Source organism: Neophocaena asiaeorientalis, unplaced genomic scaffold, assembly GCF_003031525.2.
Source record: "Neophocaena asiaeorientalis asiaeorientalis breed wild unplaced genomic scaffold, Neophocaena_asiaeorientalis_V1.1 scaffold685, whole genome shotgun sequence".
Classification (NCBI taxonomy): Eukaryota; Metazoa; Chordata; class Mammalia; order Artiodactyla; family Phocoenidae; genus Neophocaena; species Neophocaena asiaeorientalis.
The window spans coordinates 13698-40848 of record NW_020174574.1 but is presented as its reverse complement, the minus strand read 5'-3'; the positions used below and the strand labels follow the sequence as shown (position 1 = coordinate 40848).

Genomic DNA, 27151 nt, shown 5'->3' with positions numbered 1-27151 from the left:
GATGTTGTGAACATACTCAATGAAGAATCTGGGGAAGAACTTTGTACAAAGGGAGGATCTATACATAAGCCAGGAGTGAAATGATTCCATGGGAAGATTGCAAACCCTTCCCTGACTGTAAACTTCCTCCGCAGAACCACTGCCACATTCCCTGCTACTTACACCAATTATCCGCCCCAGCTTGACTGCACCTCCTTGGGAAGAACTCAAGAGATCCATCTCTACAGCTAAGAAGTACAGGTATGGCTCTAAGCCCAGGGAGATACCTGCCCCTTTGTAGAAGCCAAATATAATGGTAAAGACCCAAAGCACCATCATGAAATGTACTTTCTTCATTTGCTAGATGGAAGTTGGAGGGAACAAGAGAGAAAACAAACCAACAGTGGTTCTTAAACTCCAGGATTGAACTTGTTCAGTAACCACTTTTCTCCCCACCCTCATCTTTTTGGCTTCTAGGCTCAGGGCATCATATAGGAAAAGTAAAAATGATCAACTTTCTTCAGTAGAAATCCCCCTACCACTGGTTTTAAGAAAAGTCATTCTAATCCTAACCTGATATGAAACTTTGACCCATAGCATCTTTGAAACAATGAAAGACTGCATTTCCATGAAGAATGAAACAAATTTATCTTAACTGTCAAATCAAAAACTGCTGCCTCGCCGCCTTCTCCAAAACACACATTCCCAAACTTAATTTTAACTCTAGTCACTTTTACATGGGTATTTATGATGTTGGAGCCCTTAATCAGATGTGGTGGAGAAGGATTCCAATTGAGTGTCATAGTACACGGGTACAGGACAACAGATCTCATGTTTTGGGGTTTTTCGGGGGTGGGGTGGGGTGGGGGGAGGAAAATCAGGTCTCTCTTACCACTCCTGAGGAGACACAGCTGCCCTTGGCAAAAGAGCCCTCCCAGTGGGCCACGATTCAGGGAACAACTGCTTCTCTGCATTTGATGCCTTTAAAGCCCAGACAGTTGCTATTCAATTTCCAAAGACCACATGGATATATATAACCCATTTCTTTCAAGTTGTTCAGGGTAGGTGGTTAAGTTAGGCAAAATAAATGGAATCAATCACAAAAATAAACCATGGTGCCCCAACTGAAAACCTTGGTTACTTACTGGCAAGTATATTCACCCCCAGCAATATCAGTTTTGCTGAGCTCAAACAATTCAGAAGGCAGAAGAAAGAGGCCAAAAGCCAAGTATTTAGAACTACTTGTGGTGAATGCCTTTGAATGTACAACAGAACTCCATGTATTTGGGGTAGACTGTAATGCCTAAGTTTCCTTATTGCAGATTTGTAGCACAAAACCACGTGTCTCAAGATCAAATACAATCAATCATTTTATTCAATGCTAGCTGCTGATTTTGGGGACAAAACCAAGGGAAAAGAACACTGTCTTAGTCTGGAAAAAAAAACAAACTCAAAACTTCGTCAACAGGTGAGTGGATAAATGCTGTAGTATATTCATACAGTGGAATACTATTCAGCAACGAAAACAACATACTGATAGACACAACATGGATGAATCTCAAAAATACGCTATGCAACAAAAGCCAGAAACAAGGAAGTACATACATTAGATATGATATACATATAAGACTCCGTTTATTCTATTTATACGATGTTCCAGAACAGGCAAACTTATTCTATGAATGACAGAAATAAGATAGGTAGCTGCCCCATTTTAGGGTAGGGAAATAGGAAACTTAAAATCTGTACCGTTTACTGTATAGGAATTATACCTCAATTAAAATTAATGGAAAAAATTACTCATGCGTTTATTTAAGGCATTGGAAAACAGATGTGGGCATGGGAGACCAGAATGTGTTCGGGAGTCCCATTGAAGAATTCTGTGTTGGGTGGGGGAAGGATACAAACAAGACTTTTGGGGAGAGGGGTGGCATACACTGCAAATTTTTCAAAGCCACTTTCCCATATTGGCAGAAAGTACATAGCAACTCCCACCATAACAACTACCTGGGATAAGGAGATAAAAGAATTTTACCTATAGTAGGTAGTGGCTTTCAAAATGTAGGTTGAGTTTAGATAGTCTTTTGTGTTCCCTTCCAGCCCTAATAATCCACGTAATGACCCAATTGAAGCTTGTGAAGGTGACAGAAGTGGAAAAGTACATGTGTCAATATTTGTGAGATTCTTAGATATGTTATGTGAATGAGGTGCTGATGAACACCCAGACCATGCAGAAGAACATCAATACCACGGAACAGCAACTATTAGAGTCCTTTGCAGCTTAGAAGCTACATATGACTAATACTATGATACAGTATTAATGTTGTGGGTCTAGATTTTAACTATTTCTTCATTCTTGTTCATGTTTCATTAGGCCCAGCTCTCTTGGCATTTAAGACTCAGGGACTCCTTAATCTAATACTCCTGATTCATTTTATCAACTCAATAAATAAACAGTTATTAACTGATTACCTACTATAAACAAAGTGATCGGGATACACTGTTGAATGAGACATTGTTCCTGCCTTGGAGAACTATATAGATTAGTGGGGGAAACCATCAGAATATATAAATGATTTTAACAAAAATGTTGGGAGAACACAAAAGATCAACTTCCTATTTAGAGGTTAAAAAAAGTTCTTTTAAGAATAAGACATTTGGGCTTCCCTGGTGGCGCAGTGGTTGAGAATCTGCCTGCCAATGCAGGGGACACAGGTTCGAGCCCTGGTCTGGGAAGATCCCACATGCCGCAGGGCAACTAGGTCTGTGGGCCACAACTACTGAGCCTGCGCATCTGGAGCCTGTGCCCCGCAACAAGAGAGGCCGCGACAGTGAGAGGCCCGTGCACCGCGATGAAGAGTGGCCCCCGCTCGCCGCAACTAGAGAAAGCCCTTGCACAGAAACGAAGACCCAACACACCCAAAAATAATAAATAAATAAACTTAAAAAAAAAAAAAACAAGAATAAGACATTTGAGCTAGACTTGTAGGAATTTGGTAGATGGAAAAGAAGGAGATAAGATAATTTGGGGTTGGGGGATAAATATGAATAGAATATACAGTGACTCACGATATTCCAAGAAAGGCATGCAGAGTGAAGACATATGAGGGCTTGAGAAAATGTCAATTTACCAAGGCAGCTTAAAATCTGGGCATGTTAGACAAAAGGTATTAAGAAATCCAGGTAGAAAAGTTATATGCAGATGAATGTACACAGCTTGACTCAAAACCACCACCATTACTAACATTCAAGAAATCCATCCCTAGTTTTGTAGCCAGGAACAGGAATCCTATACCAGCAGGATATGGCTGACAATCAAGGATGTGGCAAAAAAGCACTAAGATTCCGACTCCTTTGCAAATAAAGTCCTGCTTTCTTTTAGGGTATCCTCCTTTTCCAGAAAGAGAACATTTTTTGTGTGTGCGCATGTAAACATTTTATTGACACACAACATACAAGCAAAAGGTGCACAAACTTAAGTGAACAGCTTGACAGTTTTATACAAATTGAACTCACTATGTTACTACCAGCACTCTAAAACACCTCCTCTCAGAAAGACAACATTTTAATCAAAACAGAAGATGGTGCTAGATGAAGGCAGGGTTGCCTTCTCAGATACTGAAAATATATCTGCCCAAGAAAGCAACATACTTCAAACGTAATGCCTCCCCTCCAAAAAATTCACACCAACAGGCTCATTACTTTCTAGAGTTCCAAGAGGGCATACCTGTTTTGGATTCTAGACCTTTGCTCCTGCTGTCTACTCCACCATAATCTTCTCTTAAGTCCCAAGCCACCCTTTGAGATGAGCTCAAACCCATTCAAATCCACACCTAAATAAAATGCTCATGCTTTTCTCAGAACTACTTCTATATATACACCAAAAGAGCACTTATTAAAGAATGCATGACCGTCCAGAGGGATCATGCCCATTTCGAGCATGAAGGTGATTAAGAGTTACAGCTACAGCAGTTGCTTTTCATCCCTTGCATGCGAACACTGTAAGCTCGAAGAACCAGGTCTACCAGCAGTCTTTAAGCTCACCCCCCCATCCCCATCTCACCATCCAGGTAATCAATTTTCATGTAGAACAAACCTCAAATAAATAGAAGGAAAATCTACTGTGCCTAGTTACAATCATACAGTACATTCCAAAGCCTTCTGATGTATCTGGAATGAACAGATGAAATAAACAAAAACAGAGACCAACCAACAACAAATCCCTGTAACTCTTAAGAACTTCTTAGGAGATAGGCTTCAAAAGTGCAATGTGTTTAATGTATGCTCACTTATGGAAAACAATCAAGCAGTCAATGACATGGAATACCAAATCAACAAAGGGAAATCCTCTGAAGAAGGCCTTTTAATTTGATATACTGAATTCTGACTGAATTTCATGAACAGCATTTAAAAAAGAAAGCTTGCTAAAGCAACCAAAACAAACACCAAAGCACAAACGACACACAAGGGTCAAAGAAAGATAAATTACAGACATTTAGGGCCGGAAGAACCTTATAACTGGATCTAATCCAACTCCCTCATTTTTACAGATGAAAACAACATGCTCAAGATCACAAGGCTAGAGAACCTGTCTTGTGAACACTTACTGCTGATTAGGCTCAGTTTCATTCTGCTGGGTAGAATTAAAGCTCTGCATGGCCTGTACTTCCTCTTCCTCCTCATCCTCACTAGAGGCCTCTTCTGCAGCATGATTAGATCTTGGGGGAGGAGCAGTGGCAGTGCCATCTGCCTTCTGGATTGATGGCTTCTGACAGATGTATTTAGGGTCTCTTCCAAGGTTACAGATTTCTTCAAGTAACTGAAAGGCAAAGGAAACAAGATTACTTATTAGTAATTAAGGAATGGGGAGATGACTAACATTTTTGGAGCACTTTCTATGTGCTATATACAGAAGTGCCAAAACACTTTATATACACTATTCCTGGAATATAGTCATTAATTTCATTTTACAAACAAGGAAACTGAAGTCCTATGAAGTTAACTTCTTCAGGGTCACATGGCTGTTAAGTGACTGACTGACTGATGTGACCCCATGTTCTAATTCACCAACCACCAGTAACTCATTTACCAGTTTCAACAATCCTAAGAGGCAACCGGCAGGGCTAGTAAATGTGGGGAAAAAAACCCCCAAAACAAAAACCAAGCAACAAAGATTAGAAAGGGTAATATGCTTTTACAAACAGAAGCTAAGCCTTGGCAACTTCTTAGTATCCTGTATAAGAAAGCAATACTTAAGTGACTTTTTTGGGGGGTGGGGTAAAGGACCAACCCAAGGACTTGGAGAAAATGAGGCAGAATAATCCTCTTATAGGCACAGTCTAAGAATCCAAATGACCTCCAGTAGGTCTTGCCTTTTCCTAAAAACTCCCACTTCACTGCTCTCTCATGCCCATGGTCACAGCCGTATCACTTCCCACCTTGATGATCGCAGTCGTTGCATCTGTTTTGAGGGTTGGCTGATGTCTCATGAGCTCATCAACAGCACTCCCGAGGTTGGAGGCAGTATCCCCTTAAAGTCAAAAATGGAATTGTTAGAAAGACTGAAGAAAATAGAGCTTGGGCTATTTTTTTTTTTTTTTTTGGTGCCAATATAAGGAGGAAAGAAGAAACTGAGCTGGTGGTTGTGATTTTCTAATGCCATGCTTTCTCAAATGAATTCACACCAACCTCTGCAACCAAATCACTGGGGAGGAGGAAAGAAATTTATCAGTCTAGTAAACACATTTTAAAGTAACCATGTATGCTACATTCTACCGTAGTAATCTCTACTGTCAAGGTCTGAACTAGTATTATAGGGTGAAGAGAGAACGAGAAACGAAAGAACCATAAACCATTAACCCTGACTGACCCGGTAAAGAATGGTAGTGGCTAAAATGCTACAGTGGTGACAAAGCACAAAGCACATTTTTGAAAACTGGATTCTTTCTGGAACCCTTCCTTCTTGCTACACCTCAATGATCTGGTCTCAAATACACTGAGAAGGAAATCTATTAATTTGTGACTATCTTAGGGACTTGGATATGAGAACAGAAGATTACCAGGATCTCCTGTTGCTGAAGACTAGATGGTGGACCTGAAAATCTACTGCTGGTTTTCTAAGACCTATTTCTCACCAGCATTGTAACAGTACATTTAACAGTGAACTGTTGAGAAGCATGGAAATATTATAAGCAGAGGTTAAGGATGAAGTATTCTTTTCTCCCTGCAATAGACTATATGGTGATAATTCCCATTAAGCTTAGCACACCTAGCCAGACACATGATGAATGGAGGTCAAGGAAGGGTTTCCTTGCCAACTGGTGGCTTGATAATCACCTAACTCTTGGCACAACAGCCAACCAATTATTTATTTTAAGGCAAATCCTTACTTACCTAGAGGATCAGAACTCCTCCTCCTCCGCATGGCTGGGAGGTAATCTGGAGACAGAAGAACTTTGAAGAGACGTTCAAAAGGCTGACACTGTACAAATGACTGAAGACCTCGGGCATTCAAGCAGAGTGCACTGAATACATTTGGGAGGGAGCCAAGGACTTCACGGGTAGCAGGAACCTAGAGAGAAAATAAAGTGAGCTTGAAGACATCTGCAAGAGTCCAGGTACAAAGTTAGGAAACTTTGGCCAGGGGTACTACACAGAGAGATCAAAAGGATCTTGATGACCAGGTCCAAAGGTTTCTTTCTTTTTTAAAAACTTTTAATTTTACATTGGAGTATAGTTGATTAACAGTGTTGTGATAGTTTGCAGGTGTACAGCAAAGTGATTCAGTTGTACATATACATGTATCTATTCTTTTTCAAATTCTTTTCCCATTTAGGTTGTTACAGAATACTGAGCAGAGTTCCCTGTGTTATACAGTAGGCCGTTATTGGTTATCCATTTTAAATACAGCAGTGTGTACATGTCAATCCCACACTCCCTAACTACCCCTTCCCCCCACCCTCCAATAGTTTCAATACTACATATAGAAAACAAAAGATAGGATTTTCATGCCATAAGAGTGCTTTTCAAGTGTGTGTGTGTATATGTCTGTATATTTTATGGAAAGGGGTATGCATGGAGCGTTCTTTACAGATCAGCAGAAAGGTCTCACGTCTTTGATCAGCAGTGCATGCAGCATGACATCTGTCAATCCATTGTCCTGGAGTGAGGAGAGCAGTGATGGTTCTTGAAATACAAACACAGTCACCACTTCAGTAGCTAAAAAAAGGATGAAAGATATAAGAAACCGAGAGATTCTTCACAGGTATTAAAAGCAAAACTTCAAAGGCTCAAACAAAACAAAATAACAAAAAAAAAAACAAACCCAGAGCTCAATGTACAACAATTTAATCGCGTGCATGAGCTTAGTAAAAGTTCTAGTATTGCCCGTCAGAGATTGATCACCATTAGGAATTTAGTGACTACTCTTCAAGATTTTTATGGGGCAATGTATAGGCATGACAGTTATAGTTAGTAATATTGTAATGAGTAGTGGAAATATGCTAAGAGAGTAGATTTCAGGTGCTCTCATCACACAAAAAAGGGAAACTATGTGAGGAGATAATGCTTGACTGCAGAAATCATTTCACTATGTATATCAGATTATGTTGTACACCTTAAATATATAAAATTTAAGAAAAAATATATAAATAAAACCTGAAAATTTCAAGATTTTTATGAGCGTATTTTGATAAGAATGAGGTTAGCTTGTTTTTTCAATTGTAATATACACCATATAATCTCGTTTATCTTTCCCACGTCACTACAACTCATTCAATTTGAATGGCTGCATACTGTTCTACTAAATACATGTACCACCATGCATATAAACCAGTCCATAATGGTGAGAATTGATAAACCTAAAAATATACCCTTTTTTGTCTGCTTAAGCAGGAAAAAATGTAAGATGGCGGTGTGTGTTTGCTGGGTTAAAGTGAATGTAAACTTACTGATGAAAATGGACAAAATGTCTTCTAAAAAGCCCTTTCAGCAATTTAAAAATACCATCAGCAATGTTAAGAGTCCTTGGGTAGGGACTTCCCTGGTGGTGCAGTGGTTTAGAATCCGCCTGCCAATGCAGGGGACACGGGTTCGATCCCTGGTCCGGGAAGATCCCACATGCCGCGGAAAAAAAAGAGTCCTTGCGTATTAATCTGACCAATTTTTGACAGTATATAGAAACGTGCCTTAAGACTACTATTAATGCAAATATGGCAAAAAGAATATGGAAAAAACTCTATGCAAAAGAAAACAGTACAGCATTAATGCATTCATTAAAAAGTAAACAAAAGAGAAACTAGAAAAAACAGAAGAAAGTAGAATTTAGTGAAATTGCAAGCAAAATGCACAAATAATTAAAACCAATAACCAGCCCTCTGAAAAGACTGAAAAAGCTTACAAACTTAAGGGAAATCTAATAAAGAGAGCAATATATATTAGCAATGAAAAAGAGATTTAACTGGATTCAGAACAAATAAAATTTTACAAACTGCATGTTAACAATGAAGTGCAATGCTTTTGTAAGAAAATGTCATAAAAATCGACTATCAAGAAATGATAGCAAAGCAGACTAGACCATTACAAGAATTTTTAAAAATACTACCAAGTAACAGAAAGGAACCAAGCCAACAATTTTAGATGTGAGTGTTATTAAACCTTCTAGGAGCAATTAAAACAAGGCTTCCTAACTCATTTAATGAGATTTTTAAAAGTTTCATTTTAAAACCTGACAAGGAAGGCACATGCACATACAATATCCATAAACCATGTATAAAACAAACTCATAATTGCTGATGCCTGAGAGCTAAAAGAAACCAGAGGATTTTCAGTTCATGATGGTCAACAGAGCACCTCTCATCAAATGCTATTGAAAATGGCAGATATATGACAATTACTGGGACCAACAGTTGTCAATGGCCTTTGGTATTTCTGATGAGCTATAAACTTATGGAAAATTTAAGTCCTTTTTTTTGGGTTTCTATTGGTGTATGATAGACCCTTCAATAGACTTCCATTCGTACAAATGTCTAAATTCTAAGGAGCTATTAAAATTGAGTATTCATAAACTAAAATTAGTGTTCTATTAGAGGTTACTAAGACATCAAGTCTGTTATTTTAAAGAGGTCTAACTATTTAATATAATGCTATGTCATAATGCTACTGTGCAACGGGGACAGTTTAAGCCCTCTTTTAAAATTAATAGATGATTAAGAATTCGAATGGACACACTAAAACCAATTAGTTCCAGATGGAACCAAGCAACTAACTCCTAAAAGAAATAACTCTTAAAAAATTTATGATTAAAATCAAATTCTAGGGCTTCCCTGGTGGCGCAGTGGTTGAGAGTCCGCCTGCCGATGCAGGGGACGTGGGTTCGTGCCCCGGTCTGGGAGGATCCCACATGCCGCGGAGCAGCTGGGCCCGTTAGCCATGGCCGCTGAGCCTGCGCGTCCGGAACCTGTGCTCCGCAACGGGAGAGGCCGCAGCAGTGAGAGGCCCGCGTACCGCAAAAAAAAAAAAAAAAAAAAAATCCAATTCTAGAAACCACAAAACCCATAAAACAGCAATAATCTAAGACAAAGGGTCTCTTAAAAATAAGGTAATAGTTGGTGATCAAAAACATTTGTAAGGAATTAAAGATTTGCTAATGCAATAGGCATCTTGAAAGATTATAAAGAAATTCTCTCAGAAAGTAAGTGACATGAGATCAATATGGTAGTCTAATTAGCTAAACCATAGGGTTTCCAGGAGAGAACATGTAAGTTAAAAGGAACCAAAGGAATTTCCCTGAAGCAGGAAAAAATATTTAGATTTTTAAAAGAGCCTAACCAAGTGCTATGAGGGAACAATGAAAAGAAATAGAACTAAATACATCCTGGTAGGGCTTCCCTGTTGGTGCAGTGGTTAATAATGGACAAAAAATGGACAAAATGTCTTCTAAAAAGCCCTTTCAGCAATTTAAAAATACCATCAGCAATGTTAAGAGTCCTTGGGTAGGGACTTCCCTGGTGGTGCAGTGGTTTAGAATCCGCCTGCCAATGCAGGGGACACGGGTTGCATCCCTGGCCTGGGAAGACCCCACATGCCGCGGAGCAACTAAGCCCGTGTGCCACAGCTACTGAAGCCTGCGTACCACAATGAAGAGGAGCTCCCGCTCGCTACAACTAGAGAAAGCCTGAACACAGCAATGAAGACCCAACACAGCCAACCAACACCCCCGCCAAAAAAACCACAAAAAAACAAAAAAATAAGTAAATTTATAAAATAAATAAATACATCTTGGTAAAGTTTGTGAACTTCAAGGGTAAAGAGAAAATGAAGTTACCTACAAAGGAACAAGAACCAGTTTAACAACATGGTTATTTACAATATGTAACATAAGACAGTGGAGAAACGTCCACAAACTTCTTAAAGGAAGTATAACACCCTAATAATTACCCAAAGATGTACTCTAACAAAATTAAAAAATGCATCGAAGAGAGGGAAAGCCAAGGGTTACTAAAAAGAAAACAAAGAGAATGCTGAAAAAGAAGTGAAGTTAAGGCAAGCTAACGGTCTTATTTTGGCAGAGGATAGAACAAGAAATTTTAAAAGTTTAGATGTCGATAAAACAATATAAGGATAGCAATTACAAAAAAGAGGAGCAAGAAAATTAAGATTCAGAATATGAAAAAAGCACCAAGAATTTAGAGCCTCAGGCTTTTGTCCTGCAGATAATTTACCTAACCAAGTGACCTTGGTTTTCAAGACTGTTTAGGGTACTTGGAATAGGACATAAAAGCACAGGGACATACCTTTGTTGAGTAGAAAATCCAGTAAAAAGGGGATTTCATTTATATTATGGATGGCAATCACACGTGATAGAGCCTGCTGGAGAGTTGCTGCTTTCCATCCCTTGACTGCGTCACTCTTGATAAAGGATGGGACTTAAGAGTCAACTCAACTTGAGAGCTGACTGTAGTCATTTTGGCACTGGAGAACACACTTCAATAATGGTTATGTCCATTTTCCATATGTTTATAGATTCCTGGGTGGTAGCTAATGGCCTCACTATTTATTTCTGGTCAATGGGCTCAAAGTAATTATCCCATTCAGGATCATGCCCTATGGGGCCTTCCACATTGGGGATATATTACTGCTCATACTTTGCATATTACAATTGAAGTTTTGTGTCTCAACTCATGCTAAGGCCACCAGAGAAGAAGTTCATTTTAATGCCACAGCTGACTAATTTGCTCACACTTTTTAAATAAGCTCAGATATTACTACCTGTCCTTGGTTCAGTGGGTCCATGAGATGTCCAGTCACCGCAGTCCCCAGACCCTTAAATATGGGCTAAACACCATGGCATCCCCATGACACTGGCCTTAGCCCAAACTATGGCCTCTCATTGTGATCTTTGTGTCCTGTCCTGTCATTGGCATTATGGCCAATGGAAATCCATACCAAGGAATGAACACCCCTTCTCTGACTGGCAAATTCATTTTGCTAAGCCACTGCCTCAATATGCTGGTGCAAATTGCTATGCCCTCAACAAAGATTGATTGTTAAGACAGGCCTGATCTTGGTTTATCCTTCCTGCCATGCTACTGCTAACAATAGTATTATATTATAGGCCTCACAAAATGTTAGTTCCCTTTGGGCTTCCTGGTAACACTGACTCTGATGAGGGCACATATTTTACTGCTCATTCAGTCTGGACATGGGCTGTAAAAACAAGGCATCACTTGAGCTTCCAATCTGTCTTACTGTTGGCAGACAGCAGGCTAACAGAGAAACATAATGGCCTACTCAAGGATGCTCTCTTAAATTTACAAAATGGACAATGGTCTCCTAAATGGGTCTCTCTTTTGCCCACTTTATTCTGAACTCTTAACCTTTTAATTCATAGGGCATCCTAATGAAACGCAATGAGGACCTCTCCATTCCCTTTTCTGGCCACAAAAGGGGACATTCCCCATATATGAATCTATGATCCCGAAGAAAATCCCCCCTCACTTAAAGACCCCTTCCCTTTTTGATCCTGGTGCAATCTATAGACTGGCACTTACACAGAGAGTGGATAACAGACTGGGATTCACTGGAAATTGAGGGCCCTCACACTCCCAGACTATTCTGTATGCCACGAGAAAGGTCTCTGCCAAAGACCTTGCCCAATATATTGGGTTGGCAAAAAAGTTCGTTCAGTTTTTCTTCCGTTAAGATGGCTCTAGTAGCGTAGCTGTCTTTAACTTAATTCGAAACAATTTTGTTAGACTGTATTGTGACAGCTGTCCTATCAGCATGCATTAAAAAAAAAACCTTATCAAAATTGGTGAATTTTTGTGTAGCCATTTTAATATTGAAGATGGGAGGAAAAAAAGCAATGTTTTCGGCATATTATGCTTTATTATTTCAAGAAAGGTAAAAACGCAACTGAAATGCAAAAAAAGATTTGTGCAGTTTATGGAGAAGGTGCCGTGACTGACTGAACGTGTCAAAAGTGGTTTGCAAAGTTTCATGCTGGAGATTTCTCGCTGGAGAATGCTCCATGGTCGGGTAGACCAGTTGAAGTTGATAGAGATCAAATCGAGACATTAACTGAGAACAATCAATGTTATACCACACGGGAGATAGCCAACACACTCAAAATATCCAAATCAAGCACTGACATTCACTTGCACCAGCTTGGTTATGTGAATCGCTTTGATGTTTGGGTTCCACATAAGTTAAGCAAAAAAACAATTCTTGACTGTATTTCTGCATGCGATTCTCTACTTAAACTAATGAAAATGTTCTGTTTTTAAACAAATTGTGACGGGCGATGAAAGTAGACATTTTACAATAACGTGGAACGGAAGAGATCGTGGGGTAAGCGAAATGAACCACCACCAACCACACCAAAGACCGGTCTTCATCCAAAGAAGGTGATGTTGTGTATATCGTGGGATTGGAAAGGAGTCTTCTATTATGAGCTCCTTCCGGAAAACCAAACGATTGATTCCAACAAGTACTGCTCTCAATTACACCAACTGAAAGCAGCACTCGACGAAAAGCATCCGGAATTAGTCAACAGAAAATGCATAATCTTCCATCAGGATAATGCAAGACTGCATGTTTCTTTGATGATCAGGCAAAAATTGTTACAGCTTGGCTGGTTCTGATTCATCCGCCGTATTCACCAGATACTGCACCTTCGGATTTATTTTGGTCTTTACAAAATTCTGTTAATGGAAAAATTTCAGTTCTCTGGAAGACCGTAAAAAGCACCTGGAACAGTTCTTTGCTCAAAAAGATAAAATGTTTTGGGAAGATGGAATTATGAAGTTGCCTGAAAAATGGCAGAAGGTAGTAGAACAAAAGGGTGAATACGTTGTTCAATAAAGTTCTTGGTGAAAATGAAAAATATGTCTTTTATTTTTACTTAAAAACTGAAGTAACTTTTTGGCTAACCCAATAGTTTTAAAGGTTCACTAACTGGAGATCCCTCTTTGCAGGAAATGGAGGTCTTGGTACCTGGCTGGTCCCACGTCTACAACTTTATGGTTCTTCCAAAGAGGAAGGGAAGATCTTAAATTAGTTCCCAGTACCAACACTCTTAAATAGGATGCCAGCTCTGAATCCATGCTATTACGGAGATACTGACTGAGAAGCCACTACATAATCTGGGATAACAATGCCCGTGGCCCCTATAATATATAGGCACCTCTAGCATGCCAAGGCCCAGAGACCACAGGGTTGAAAATATTATGCAACATTCTAGCATAATATTATGCCAGACTCTGGTTGGCCTGGCAATGCCTCATTTGGCTGGCCTGGGTCTGGGATTCTACCACTCCAGCTCAATGCCAAACTCCTTGGGCCCTTTCTTGTCTATGCTGTGACTTCACTTGTTTGGGGTATTCAATCAGTCCACAGTTTTCCTGTAAGAAATTACATTATAACTCCTGGGGACAAAGGAATACTGATATTCAGTCACTTCTCTAAGTACTTCTCCAATGTATAAAACTTTCCATCAAAGTTTTGGGGCTAGGCCAGGACTCCCATCAACCCAGCATCCTAGATAATGATTTCAGCATAATTGATAGTCCCAGACTCGATGCTGACACCCTCAAATGTTAACTGGTCCCATATCTGCTGCTATACTCATCACAACTCCATGGCCCCATGAGCTGATTTCCCCTCATCGGACAGTCTCATACTTCACTCTCTATTATTCCCCTATCACAACCCCACATTTCCTTCTTCCTCAACTTGATGGACAACATTTTTTGTAATAGTAACAGAGAATGTCACTTGAGCACTAAACCTCCAGCAATGTTACCAGGTGCCCCAGGAGACACAACCACTTATACAAATAACTCTTGCTGCTCTGGAGGTCTTCAATATTCATACTGACTACCTGTCACCCTCTCCAGTTAAGGAGCCCACAATAACCATGTTGGTACTAGTGTCAGCTAGGCTAGGAACAGAGCATATGCAGACTTGAACAGATTAAAATGTGGCAAGGCTAAGACAGGAGGTGAGAGAGAAGAAAAGGCGGTTGAGGAAGTTAAAGGGGACACAACTGGGTATAAAAGTGCGGTAGAAGAGCCAGAGGTAGGATATGAAAGGAGTCAGAATCTTTATTTGGTGGGTTTTAGCATGGAATTGTTGCAGCAGGACACCACAACCTCACCAGGTGCTTCCTCATTGACTTCCCCTTCATGCCCTCCCCCTAGGCTGCAACATCAACTGGCTACAAAAGGGAGCACTGAGACATCTTTTTACCTATATATTGGGCCTCATCACCAGCTTTGGTGTAATAGACACAAGGTGTTTAGGTCTTTTTAATTCTGTAACAGATTCATCTCATAGAGGCTACCCAGATAATGGCATAACTCCTGGCCGACCACATAAACCAAACAACTCAGGTCTTAGAAACCCTTAATGAGGGACAAAGCAATCTATTTGCTATGACAATTGATAATACATTACATTAAACTACCTACTGGTATTTCGAAGTGGAGCTTGTGCCTTGAAGGGGACCTCCTGTTGCATGTGGGTTAATAATATAGGAAAGATATCCAGAATAGTTCAACAAATAAAATAACAAACCAAAACAGCCAATTATATTACTAAAATACTCCAAGAGATTCTCAACCCCCCATTAATTTCTTTTCCTGGCCATCTCCTTCTGCCTGGGGTGAAAGGCTCTACACTATTATTTATGGAGCTAAAATAATTGCCGGACTAATTACTTTGGGCTGGCTTTGCAAATCTGGTCCCTTTCAAGTACAAGTTTATTTACAGGGAACCTGGGAGGTTGTTATGCTAATTCAAACGCCAGGGATGAATCAAGACTTTAAAGAAGGAATTTTGACCTACACTGACGTTTGCTTTTATGCTCTAAGTCTCATTTACTGCTTCCTTCATCATCTTGAGAGGGCTCACCTGCTCCCCACCCCAACCCACAAGCACATGTATCCTCTTGCTGCCTTTTAAACTTCCCCTTTATAAATAAAGGCCTGTGCACTTGCTTCTCTCTGTTCTGGGGCTTTCTCCCAAAGAGAGCCATCCTTCCCTGTCCCTTGACCTGGGACTTCTCCAACTGTGTTAACAAATCCTTTTTTGATCATACCAAAGGACTACTGTCGGAATTTTTCCACCTGAAACTAACCTTGGGAGGGAGCCTCCCCATATCAAAATGGAGTTGCTGTAACACAAGGGAACACTTCCTCAACCTGATCAAGAGGAACAAAACAGTCAACACAAAATCTTCTGCTAGCCTCAAACTTTTTTTTTTGGCTAACCTCAAACTTAATGGTGAAATACTGACTGAATGCTTTCCCCTCTGAGTTCAGGAACAAAAAAAATAAAGTAAAATAAAATAAAAAGCATTTAGCAGAGTAACAGGATACAAAGTTAATAAACAAAAAAACCCCTAAATTGCTTCGGCAAGGCAGTTAAGCATCTGAGTCTGTAGTAGCCAAAACTTCCCCCTCTAGACACCCCAAAGTATTAAAATATGTGTGCTACTGGTACAAGGAGGCTTTCTCTATTTCTACACCTCCCACTAAATTCCTTTGCAGTTTTAAGGAGAATTCTAGAAGCATATACATCTCGTGTATTGTCCTGAATATGTACGGCACTCAATAAATGCCAGTTAATAAATATGAGGTTTTAACAACAGCAATACTCAAAGTAGTGGTGATGTCAAAATGCAAGGACATTTTCTATAAGTAACTACAAAGTACCCACAGGTTCCAAAACAATTTTCTACAGTAAGAAACAATTTTCTATACTATAGCTTACAGGTCTGACATTTAATTCTGAGAATGGAAACCATTCTGATTGGGCTTTTTAGACCAAGGTTAGGGACTAACCATTGAATAAAGACATGTTTCCTATCACACCTGCAATGTTAGTGTAGCACAAAAATCCAAGTGTACAATAATACTACTGATTACAAATGATTCACAGTACACTGCAAAAAAGAGTTCTGTAGTGTAGTAGTTATCACATTTGCCTGACACAACACACTGCAAATGGATATTTATTTGAAACTGGACTCTGACCTTTCTCTATTTCATCACCAACTAGAAAGATACATAATCACACAGTGGACAAATGTGGATAGTAAAATTCTACAAGGATATAAAACACACAGAGAACACTGCTAGGTTATTCCAGCTTGGTATAAACAAATTCAACTCCACTTACCTAGGAGAAAAAGTGATGGGCCATAATATTCTGCATTGCTGATGATGTGTTTCAGGGAGGTAGGCAGAGAACCATCCATCACTAAGAGAAAAGCAAACATCAAGAATAATATGATGAGACCAGTAGTAGTCTGATGGGTGGGGATGATGGATCAATATATTACATATACCACACGGTGGCAAAGTCTATGTTGATTCCAATTTAATGGCCTCCACTTGTCTCCTCCTAATATTCTATTATTTATTCCTTGTCCATGCAATAACCTTTTAACAGTAGGTCAAAGAATAAAAGAATACAGACACTGAGAGACAGAGTGGGGTAGCAGGCTGGAAGTGAACACAGATTCAAAAGCTGGAAAAGGGAAAAAAATAGGTGAATCATTATTAAATAGTTGAACGAACAATCCTTAGGTCTAGGAAAAGTGACACTAAAGGACTAAAAGCTATTCAAAATGGCATGGCCTTTTCCTAAAAAGTATGAGAAGGACCAATTTTTGAGAGAGTCAAACACCCCTCCAGAAAGTATCTAGAATCAAATACCATGTCGTATGCCATCTGAGAAAGCAGGGTCTTGAATGGCCTTCTTGAGGAAATTCAACATGGATTTCAGAAGTGCGGCTCGTTGTGGAATACACTGGACTCCTGGCAAGGGAGAAAGAGGATTATACTGGTTCACCATTATGTACAATGAGCAGGTACATAAAACAAATTTTTAGGAGATCCACATGCACTATAGCAACACTAGCAGACACGCGAAGTGAAATCTCTGGATGCTGGGAAGAACATTTACCTAAGCTTTAAAACTGGAAAAAATAAATCACCAAGGACTACACAAAACCTATATTAAAATTAAAAGTCTAAAGTAAAAAAGAAAAATTACAAAGTAAAAAGATTAACTCTGATCCTCAGTTACTATTTTGAATATTATCTGCCCTCAAACATGGATGTTTTGATAAAATAATCAAAGTATGAATAGTTGGAAAATTATAAAATGCTATGAAATAAATGTTAATACGAGAAAATGAATACCAGAATGGCAAAGTAAGAGTCACAGTCGTAAGAAGCAAACCTCCAAATGTACCGCTTAAGCTCCCCCAAAGCACCTTGCTTCACTAGTTTAGTAATTCAATCACTGTTATCGGCTGTGTCTCTCTATGTCTACATACCAGGACGAGGGCCAGGGCCAGAGGAGATGCTAGTGCTGCTGGAACTTGATGCCCTTAATTCAACATCCAGCCGGTGCTCCATAGGAATGGATGAGCCGGGACTACTTTCCATAGTCACATCTGCAACTAAAGTAAAAGTTATGATAAAGAAATTAGAATAAAAGGCACCACCAAAGAGAAGGTTATTTGAGAACAATTTTTTTCTGTAAGGTGAGATGAATGATATCAAAATGGAGAAGGATTAGAATACTGAAACCCAAAATGAAAATACAGTTGACCTTTGAACAACACAAACGTTGGGGCCCCAACCCTCCATATAGTCAAAAATCTGCATATAACTTTATAGTCAGCCCTACATATCCGAGGTTCCACATCTGCGGATTCAACCAACTGTGGATTTTTCTTCTAATCTTTTTTATACATACACAAACATACATACATGTGCCTACTTATACACAGGAAACACAAACTCATGGTTTTCTAACCTGCTTTTCAGTGAATATACAATTTTCTTTACGAGTATATCATAATCACCAAGATTAGTTTTTAAAAATGTAGATTTCCTGATCTTACTTACTAAATCAAGCATTGCACTAAATCTTTATTTTAGCAAGCACTTTAATTTATTCTTATGCTTACTAAAGTTTGACAACCACTGATTTATAGTGAACAGTGAGTCTTTAAATTGTCTTCTACACCACCACATTTAGGAGATGTCACATTTTAATCAGCACTCAGGACCACAGGACCACACCCATTACCTCAAATGCCAAGTCACCCACTGTAGACTAGAGATAGAAATTGGGTAAAGGGGCTTCTAGGGGCAGCAATGCACATAGTTAATTGTGTTCGGGAAAAAAAGGAATGAAAACTTAGGTATATTTAGTGTAAAGAATGAAAGCATTATAAAAATTCTAATACCTTTATTATTAGCATGATAACAGATATATGTAATGACATCCTGGGTCAAGATAAGATTAAATTCTAAGAAAGCTGTTTTGTGGAAGTTTTTTATTTTTGGTACTATTAAGAGCTACGAACTGGGGGAAGTTTTAAAAATGGACTTACCTGATGCACCCCAAGATTAAGAATACCTTGTCTTCTATCTTTCAGATTTTATGATTTAAAACTTTTTCCCTACCCAACAACTTTTTCACCTCTCCCTTTCCTTCTCAAAATGGCCAGGTAGTTTCACAGGGTCCCCTTTTAGTGTCTACATTCTCCTTATCTTTCCCTAACACATATTTAAACACTTATGATATACATATCAGGCACTACTGGAGATTACAGCAGTGAACAAAACAGTAACCTGATCTCACGGAGCTCACACTTTATTGGGAAAAAGAAGATAATGAACCAATACTTATAGTAACTGTTAATTACCATCCATATCAGTTTCCATTTCTTCTCCTTCTTGTGTAGTACTGGGTCTCTGGATCTTTGGCTTGATCACAAAAGGACATTCTTTTCGGCACAAATCCACTTCATGCTACGATCAAGGGGAAAACAGTAAGATAATCCTACATAAATAACGGAGATTAAAAATATTTTAACAAAAGAATATCACAGGCAGATTACAGAACTGGTTTCTAAAAACAAAAGAGGGATAAAATGGCTCTTTAGGGTTATAAGGATAGTTCCTAGGCTCAGCTCTCACTACATACAAGTATATGCAAAGTGCTCCGAAGTGCTCCTTGTATACCTCAAGTCTATAAATGAAGATAGAAAGTCCACTATGGGATTGAAAAGCTGCCATGTCCAGATTGGTGATGAGGTCAACCACTCTGACAGCTCTGGTGACAAATGTTATCTGGTCCTGTTCATCACCAAGAAATTTTATGACCTATTAGGGAGAGAAAAAGGTAAAACCAATCAAATGAAAAGACACAAAGCTGTAAATAATGTGCTCTTCTGGAAACATGCAGTCTAGGGTTTCAGAGAGGCAGCATGGTATAGAAGGAAAAAAATATATGTTTGATTTTTGGTGCTTGCCAAATGATAGCTCTATCACTTCTGAGACTCAACCTCCTGAGGTGATAGGGACATAAATTACCTTTCAGGATTAAATAAAATATTCAGGGAGAAAAGAGCTGGTGCCCAGTGCCCAGCACATGGCAAAGCCTATCATGCCTAAGGTCACGATAAGATGTGGCAATATCTTAATCAGTACCCAGGGCCTCCTATCACATCATGCTGGACTATGAGCAATTCTTAATAATGGAAATAGCTGCTCTTAGAAGTTGTTAATGAGATAACTAGAAGGCCAAACCTGAGAAATTAAGTATAACATTTTCTGGGTTAAGCTTTCTTATGCTAACTGTTCTCACTGCAAACCATTCACAACTCTGTACCCTCTTAGTTGATTTCCCCACAAATGTATTTTTTAAAATAAGTAGAGCACCTTCAATAAGGCTTCCATCATTCCACAGGAGACCAAGGCTTCGCCACCAGCATCGTAGCTGGCCAGATGATATAAAAAAGAGAAGAGAGCAGTGGCAAACTGGTGAGGGTATGGATCCATGGAAGGATCTACAAGGGAAGTGGAGAGAGGGAGAGAAAGAACAAGCTCAGAATTTGATGTTAAGTTGGCAGGATGCTAAACAAAGGCAGACAAAACAAAGGGTAGGGTTCCTCTTGGTGGCTAGGACAATAACCACCAAAACTTTACCAATCATGGCCTGGATACAGTTCCGCACAAGTACAGGCAAAAATCCATGGTAGGAGGCAGTTCCAGTACAGTCAATAATACTGCTGAGCTTGGGAGTTCTCTCCAGGTGGACAATTGATGTTAATGTTCGTAAAGAAGCAGCTTTAATCTCCTTTGAAAACAGAAAGTAAACATCGGATGTGTTAAATAAGAAGTAGATGACTGAACCAAGTTGCTAATACCCACTCTAAAATTTAAGTTATTCTACTGGTAATTGCTTGGAATAGATGGAGGTCTGTTGAGAATAACATTGAAAATCCTGCGTTTGTTAAATTTGCAGCAAAATATCCAAAGAGGAAAGGGCTAAGCTTCCCTCTTGGGGTTCATTTTAACCTCTGGGAAAAACCAAAAATCAGATAAATACATATGAGCCTGATATACACAGGAAAATATTAATAAATACTTACCATAAGCTGCTTATCTGTTATCTGAAGGACATCTACCAACTCTTCTATCAACCCATTATACAAGATACTGTTTGCGGACTCCTGCAAGGCATTGGAATACACTGCAAAAGGAGAAATAAACACTTTAGGCAAGAAGGCAGTGGTCAAGCCACTGCCCAATGACAAACCTTTTGGCACCTACTGGTTCTGGGGAAGGATTCCCTTCCCACCAGCAATGGAGGGCAGAATCACTGAATTCTAGAGGACTGGATCAAACACAGTGATAAGCTCTAAATACCCACCAAACTGACAGATTCTCCGATTAATGATATTGTCTTGGGCAAAGATTTTCAGGAATCAAAAGAGAATGAAGAATTAATATTTTATAACATCACTACTTGATAACTCTATTACACCCTGGACTTCCATTTTAGTCTCTTCATGTGTTTCTGTTTTACACTGGAAACACTTATACAAACTGTAAAGAACAGAATTTATGGACTATTGCAGACTAAATCAGAAACTTGTATGACACTGTAGTAAAACTTGAGAGAATGCATGTAATCTACTTCCAATAAATCCCACACAAAGGTAATACTGAACAGTCTCCTGAAGTGCAAACTAATGGGATCTGAGCACATTCAGTTTTCAACAAACATTTCCTGGGTACCCACTAACATACCAGAAGTTATGCTAGGTATGTTATGCTAGGTATGAATACAAATAGAATAGTAGGAATTTCATTTCAAGGAACTCATAGCTTTAAAGAGTAGAAAAACAAGTAATTACATAATGAAGGATGGTAATATTAACAGGAGCTACCATTTTATACCTATGTGCCTGGCCTGTGCTACGTACTTTACAGGTTTTCATTTAATCCTCAGATCAGCTTATAAAATACTTATTAAATGAGGAAACTGAGGCCAAAAGGATAAACAGGTGCCTAATAAACTGCAGTCAGGGCGAAAGCCCAGGACTGATTTCAAAACCAGTGTGCTTTCCACTATACTACCCTACAGTTAAAAGTAAAATGCACAGTACTATTTAATGAATTTCAAAATTATACTCCCAAAGAAGAGGAAGATGAAATGGCAAGAGGAAAAATAGGGCCCAGAGGAAGACGACTATCTGAACACTCATTAAGAAAAACAAAACAAAAACCCCCCACCCAAATAAAGACTAAACCTATGTGATATATGTCAATCATATCCTCTTTCTGATCCAACATTAAGGAGCCCAAGGATGATGAATACAGTGAACACTAGGAATGCTGGCAATTTTACAATTTAACTTGCCACCTAGGTAACTACAATAAGCCCCATAGCAACAAAGACAGATGAAGTTCAAAGGAAATCAAGTCTAAACTGCCTAACCAGGGCCTGTTAATTATAGGGTGTTATTCTCTTACCTAATATAGATATTGCATGCAGCCTGGCCTGAACAGCTTGCAATCGCTTCCTGTGATTAGAAAAGCCATGGGCCAGCCGTATGTGTGTAAATAACAGCATCTGTAGAGACATAAGACCTAAATTAGGAAACCAATGGAAAAGGTGACTATACTTTCTGAGGAAGGGCTAAATCTTACTCACTGGGCTACTTGACATTTGGCAAGAGTTCTGATTGTTATTAATCAAATCAAATATTTGATCACCATTACAATGAGCAGAAAAAAATAACACAACTAAACGTTTTCTTCTTTGGTATCCAAAGTGTTGAGCTACCACCACTTATTAGATATTCATGGTGAATAAGGCTGCTTCTGTTTTCCTCAAAGTCTCACCAGGACCTAGGAAGTCAGTTTAAGTGTTGGCCTCATAAAAGATGAGGAAACTAAGGCCCACGGAGGCTAATTTGCCCACTGTCTGACTCCATTCTTTCTGCTATGCTATATCCCAGCCCCAGCACATATCACTGATCTATATGGATAACAACCACACCCTTTAGATATTTTTAAGACATATCATACCTGCTTATCCTTAGGAATGCTGTACATTTTGGTAAGAGATTCCATGATTTCAGAAGGGCTTTCTGAAATCTACATTAGAAAAAAAACTGTTAGGAACAAAAAGTGAACCAAATGTTAAGAACTAACCCATAGTCCAAGATTCCTCTTACCTTGTCAAGTTGCTCTATGTGAATATAATGTAGTGTGTTACTAGATGTCTGAAATTAAAAAGATAGGAGAGTTGTTAGGAGTCACTGTATACCTTAGCTTCCCCCTGCCATAGGACTGCAAGAGCTATCTGAAAAACAAGATGTCACCCCCTAGGTTGAAGCCTCAACTGAATGCTCTCAAAAATCAAAATATTCTTTAGAATCCCCCCAAATGTTCATGTTATATATTTTCAGCAAAGCTTCTTTGAAACCAGTAGATTAAATATATAATGCACATAGCCAGATACATTTCATGTTCTTCCTTATCCCTTTTTAACCTGTATTGACTTAATACCTACAGCCTCTGTATTCACAGTAGAGTGAATCCATGTAAATGGTTTCTTTCTAAATATGCATTAGAGCTGTTCTCAAGGCACCAATAATCTAGAAAGATTATTTATTATTATATTTTAAGTAGAAAGGAGAAAAGAAAGATCTTGTTCACTAGACCACTTCTAAACCAAAGTGAATTTTGCTATCTCCTCAAAGAATATGCAATGTCCAGATAATTGAAGCAGGACCTTGTAAGCAATACATAGACTTCTTGCAGGCTGGCTTAAGTAGACAAAGTTCAGCCGATCACTACCTAGACTATTATACTAAACAGTGGAATTCTCAACTGAGACTGAGAAAAATACACCAGTCCTAACAGTGCCACATAAACAGAGTCCTGTCTTTTGGCAGTTCCAACATAAGTAAGATTCAAACCTATCAGAGCTGGGCAAACAATGAACACTTATTCCTGAGAAGCTGCTGGATTTATTTAGCTTGGAAGGGCAGCAACGTAGCTCAACATCATTCCCTCTTTTTACTGAGGAGTCCTAGAAAAGTTGACCCCAGCTACGGATTACTGACTTTATTAGAACAAGTGTGAATGAGACTCACCCTTCTCTCGATTTTGACCTCGGCCCCAGGGTCTGCATAGAATTCAAAGTGTAGTGTAGTTGCACTGGGTGGGTATTTCTGTGTATAAAGCACATGAAAGAATGAGATACCATCTTCTCTTAAATCTTCCCTCGGACTTAGCCACTTGTCCAACTCAGTGTGACAGCAGAATGAGCAGTGTCGTCAGCAGCTACAGTGCCTTCACTCCTTGTTTTAGCAGAGTTCAGATGTCTTGTAACAACACAGAATCAGGAGGGTGGAGCCCAGAGCTCTAAAAGCTTTCATATTCCTTACTTGATAACTCAAGTTATCAGTTGTTCTTTCTTTCAAGAGATCAATTTTGACTGCAGCTATTCTCAAGAGGAAAAAGAGAGGCAAGTCTGCCCCCAATAATTAATAAGAATCCAAGGATGAAGGATAAATACAAGGGTCTAGGTACCAGTTCGAGAATGAGAACACTCTTATGGAAATCTCAATGAATATAATCACCTTTTGAAATATTTTATTCAAACTATGCCTCATGGGCCTACCTTCATAATTCTTTAAATACTCCTTTCCATACCATCCTACATCATTTCTCATGATATCCAACCGCTTTTCTGCACAGGTAGATACCAAGTCAATATAAACCAGACCCTGACAACAAATCCTATTTAACTCTAGAAAGCAACATGAAAAACAAAGTAAGACTGCAAGAGCATGCCCACTAAAGCGTATCTTTGAAAGAAACCGGTAGCAGTGGTTGCCTCTGGCTATGGAGAATTATTGTATACCCCTTTATACTCTTAGAATTTTTTAACATGTATATGTATTACTTCCTTTCAAAGTACACAAAGTTTTCAAAGTCCTATGACATGCCAAATATCAATAAATAAAAGAATGCATGATTTCTTAATATAGGCTGAGACCAAGATGGGTAACAGACATCATGCAAGCCTAGTAGAGTATATCATACTGTTTTGCTCAAGTGGCCAAGAACAAGCTTGATATACATAAGGAGTCTCAGAATTAATCAACTAAACTTTAAGGTGAAAAATAATTTTCTCAGAATTAGAATTCCAAACTGAATACCCTTTAAGATTTATATAGCTTTGATTATTAAAACAGACATTCACCTCTCATATTACCCAATATCCACTCATATAATGTACACTAAAGAAAGTATACCAGCTAAGGTGGGAAAGTAATTGTTCTATTTGTAGTTTTCTGTGACCAGAAAAAGAACCATTCTCCTAGGGGTAAAAAGGCTTGTTAAGATGAATATACTAAATTTCACTGCAGCCATTTGTCCTATACATGACAAATTGATAAAAGAAGCAGTACATCTGTTGGAAAATACAGCTGCTTCTTGGCATGGAATTGTATCATAATAATCCAGTTGTGCTTTGTGGCTCTACAGCAACGTATCAAAGCAGAGGGGAGGATGGCCTGAGTTCATAGTCTAAACATGGGTTAAAGGTATGAGCAGGACAGGCATGAGGGGTAAACATGGAAAACACACAGAACACTACAAGTTCTCAATAACCAAAATGGCAGAACTGTTCTCCAAGCAGCCATTCTTAAATCATGCCAGACTGCCCAAAGTTCTGATAGTTCCAGTGAAAAAGTACAAGGAAGTGTACTTTCTGGGATTTTTCATCACTTTCAAACTGACTCACCAAACGCAGTTTCTTACTCAAGAGATGGGTATGATCATATACTTTGTTTCTGAGATTCTTCATTTACCACCAGTACATTGAGAGCCCAAGCATTTCTAGAAAAGCTATGCTATATCTCAATTGATCTCAGGTTCCTCAAAAGTCCTGATGTGAAGTGGCAACTTTAAATACCATATATTCATTGTAAAGTAAGGCTCAAAAAGAGATCACGCACAGCTCTGTCAAAAGACACCCATATCCCAAAGAGTCACTTACCATCATATGCAAGTCTCTGCAACATTCTGCAAGTCCAAAGCCATTCTCCTTTCCACCCCAGCTCTTGGAAAAAGAGAAAAGACAGTGTTAAAACACTGCCTACGGTAGCTTTGTGTATAAAATATTTATGAGTATGTGGCTGCCTGGAACAGTGTTGAGAAGACATCCAATGTTAAAGTCAAACAAAAAGAGGGAGCAAAGAGAAGCAAGAACTTCAGTAAGACTCAAGGCAAGATGGTCTGCCTAAAGGTGATTTCTCCAATGAGATCAATTTCATTATTCTGTGAGGATGCTACTGAGAACATGAACAGCTCCTGCAAGCAAATGTATTTTATATGCCTGCAGTCAGGCTTGCTGAAAGGTCAGTCTTGATCCATTGGGTCTTCAGTACTGTACTGTGCTTTCCATGCTCAGCCTGCTCACCTCTCACATAGGGTGGAATTACATGCTCTCCTGTTTCTTACTTTTTGACATGAGCCAAAGTGGAAAGTAGAAGATTCTGCATTGCTTACTACTACTGTACTCTGCCACCACAAAGTCTAAAAAACTCATCAACAAGTACTAGCCCTTAAGGTAATAGGGGAGAATGGCTCAACTGTACACTATTATTGACTTCCAAATCCAAAACCTCAGCCATACAATCTTGCTTAAAAACTAGCCTGCATTTTCAACAGCGTTTGAGATATCCATCATTTTTACCTAATTCTGAACTCTCCCAGGGGTGGGGTGGGCACTTGTTGAAAACATTCAAGAGTAAGTGCATTAGTCCCCTGGGAGAGGCATACAATTGGGGTAAATAACAGACAAACTGAAAAGCTTGGGAAGAAAGGCTGGGCCGTGCAATGCTTTGGGGAATAAGGGCTTTGAAAAGCCCTTTCCACACACTCCTGGGAATCTAGAAGGCCACATGTATGCCCAAGGTTGGGCACATTCTCAGAAAAGACCTGAGAAAGCACTAAGTTCCCACATCTCTGGCTGACATCAGGCTCTATGCAAGCTAGAAGTGAAGGCTAAGTCAGAGTTGTAAACTTCCTGGCTGAGTACTGAAGACAGTGAGTATTCACGTTGAAGATACCAACATACACACAGACCCCACCAGCAAAGACGGAGATATTTCGGTTCCAGGAGTTTAAAGCAAATCACTAGCTGACCACTAAGCTAATAGAGACTTCAATGACCACACAAAACAAAGAATTACAAAGTCAGTTCAGAAAAGTCTAAACAAACAACGACAAATCATAACAACAAACCCTGGGGAGGGGTGAGAATCTGATTTCCAGAG

General features: G+C 39.1%; 1 protein-coding gene across 1 annotated transcript in view; it reads right to left on the bottom strand.

Annotated features, from left to right (window-relative positions):
- The window catches only part of HUWE1 (HECT, UBA and WWE domain containing E3 ubiquitin protein ligase 1), a gene marked incomplete at its 5' end in the record, with an annotated part of 110201 nt that overhangs the window by 69433 nt on the left and 13617 nt on the right, over positions 1–27151 (bottom strand). Inside the window, 17 exons of the mRNA XM_024758006.1 lie at positions 4587–4798; positions 5418–5509; positions 6373–6550; positions 7091–7197; positions 16660–16740; positions 17199–17300; positions 17825–17950; positions 19208–19313; positions 19527–19667; positions 20226–20353; positions 20493–20643; positions 20939–21039; positions 22326–22425; positions 22884–22952; positions 23033–23080; positions 23957–24034; positions 25870–25932. Of these exons, the coding sequence (XP_024613774.1) occupies positions 4587–4798; positions 5418–5509; positions 6373–6550; positions 7091–7197; positions 16660–16740; positions 17199–17300; positions 17825–17950; positions 19208–19313; positions 19527–19667; positions 20226–20353; positions 20493–20643; positions 20939–21039; positions 22326–22425; positions 22884–22952; positions 23033–23080; positions 23957–24034; positions 25870–25932 (1883 nt within the window). The remainder of the gene's footprint in view (positions 1–4586; positions 4799–5417; positions 5510–6372; positions 6551–7090; positions 7198–16659; positions 16741–17198; positions 17301–17824; positions 17951–19207; positions 19314–19526; positions 19668–20225; positions 20354–20492; positions 20644–20938; positions 21040–22325; positions 22426–22883; positions 22953–23032; positions 23081–23956; positions 24035–25869; positions 25933–27151) is intronic.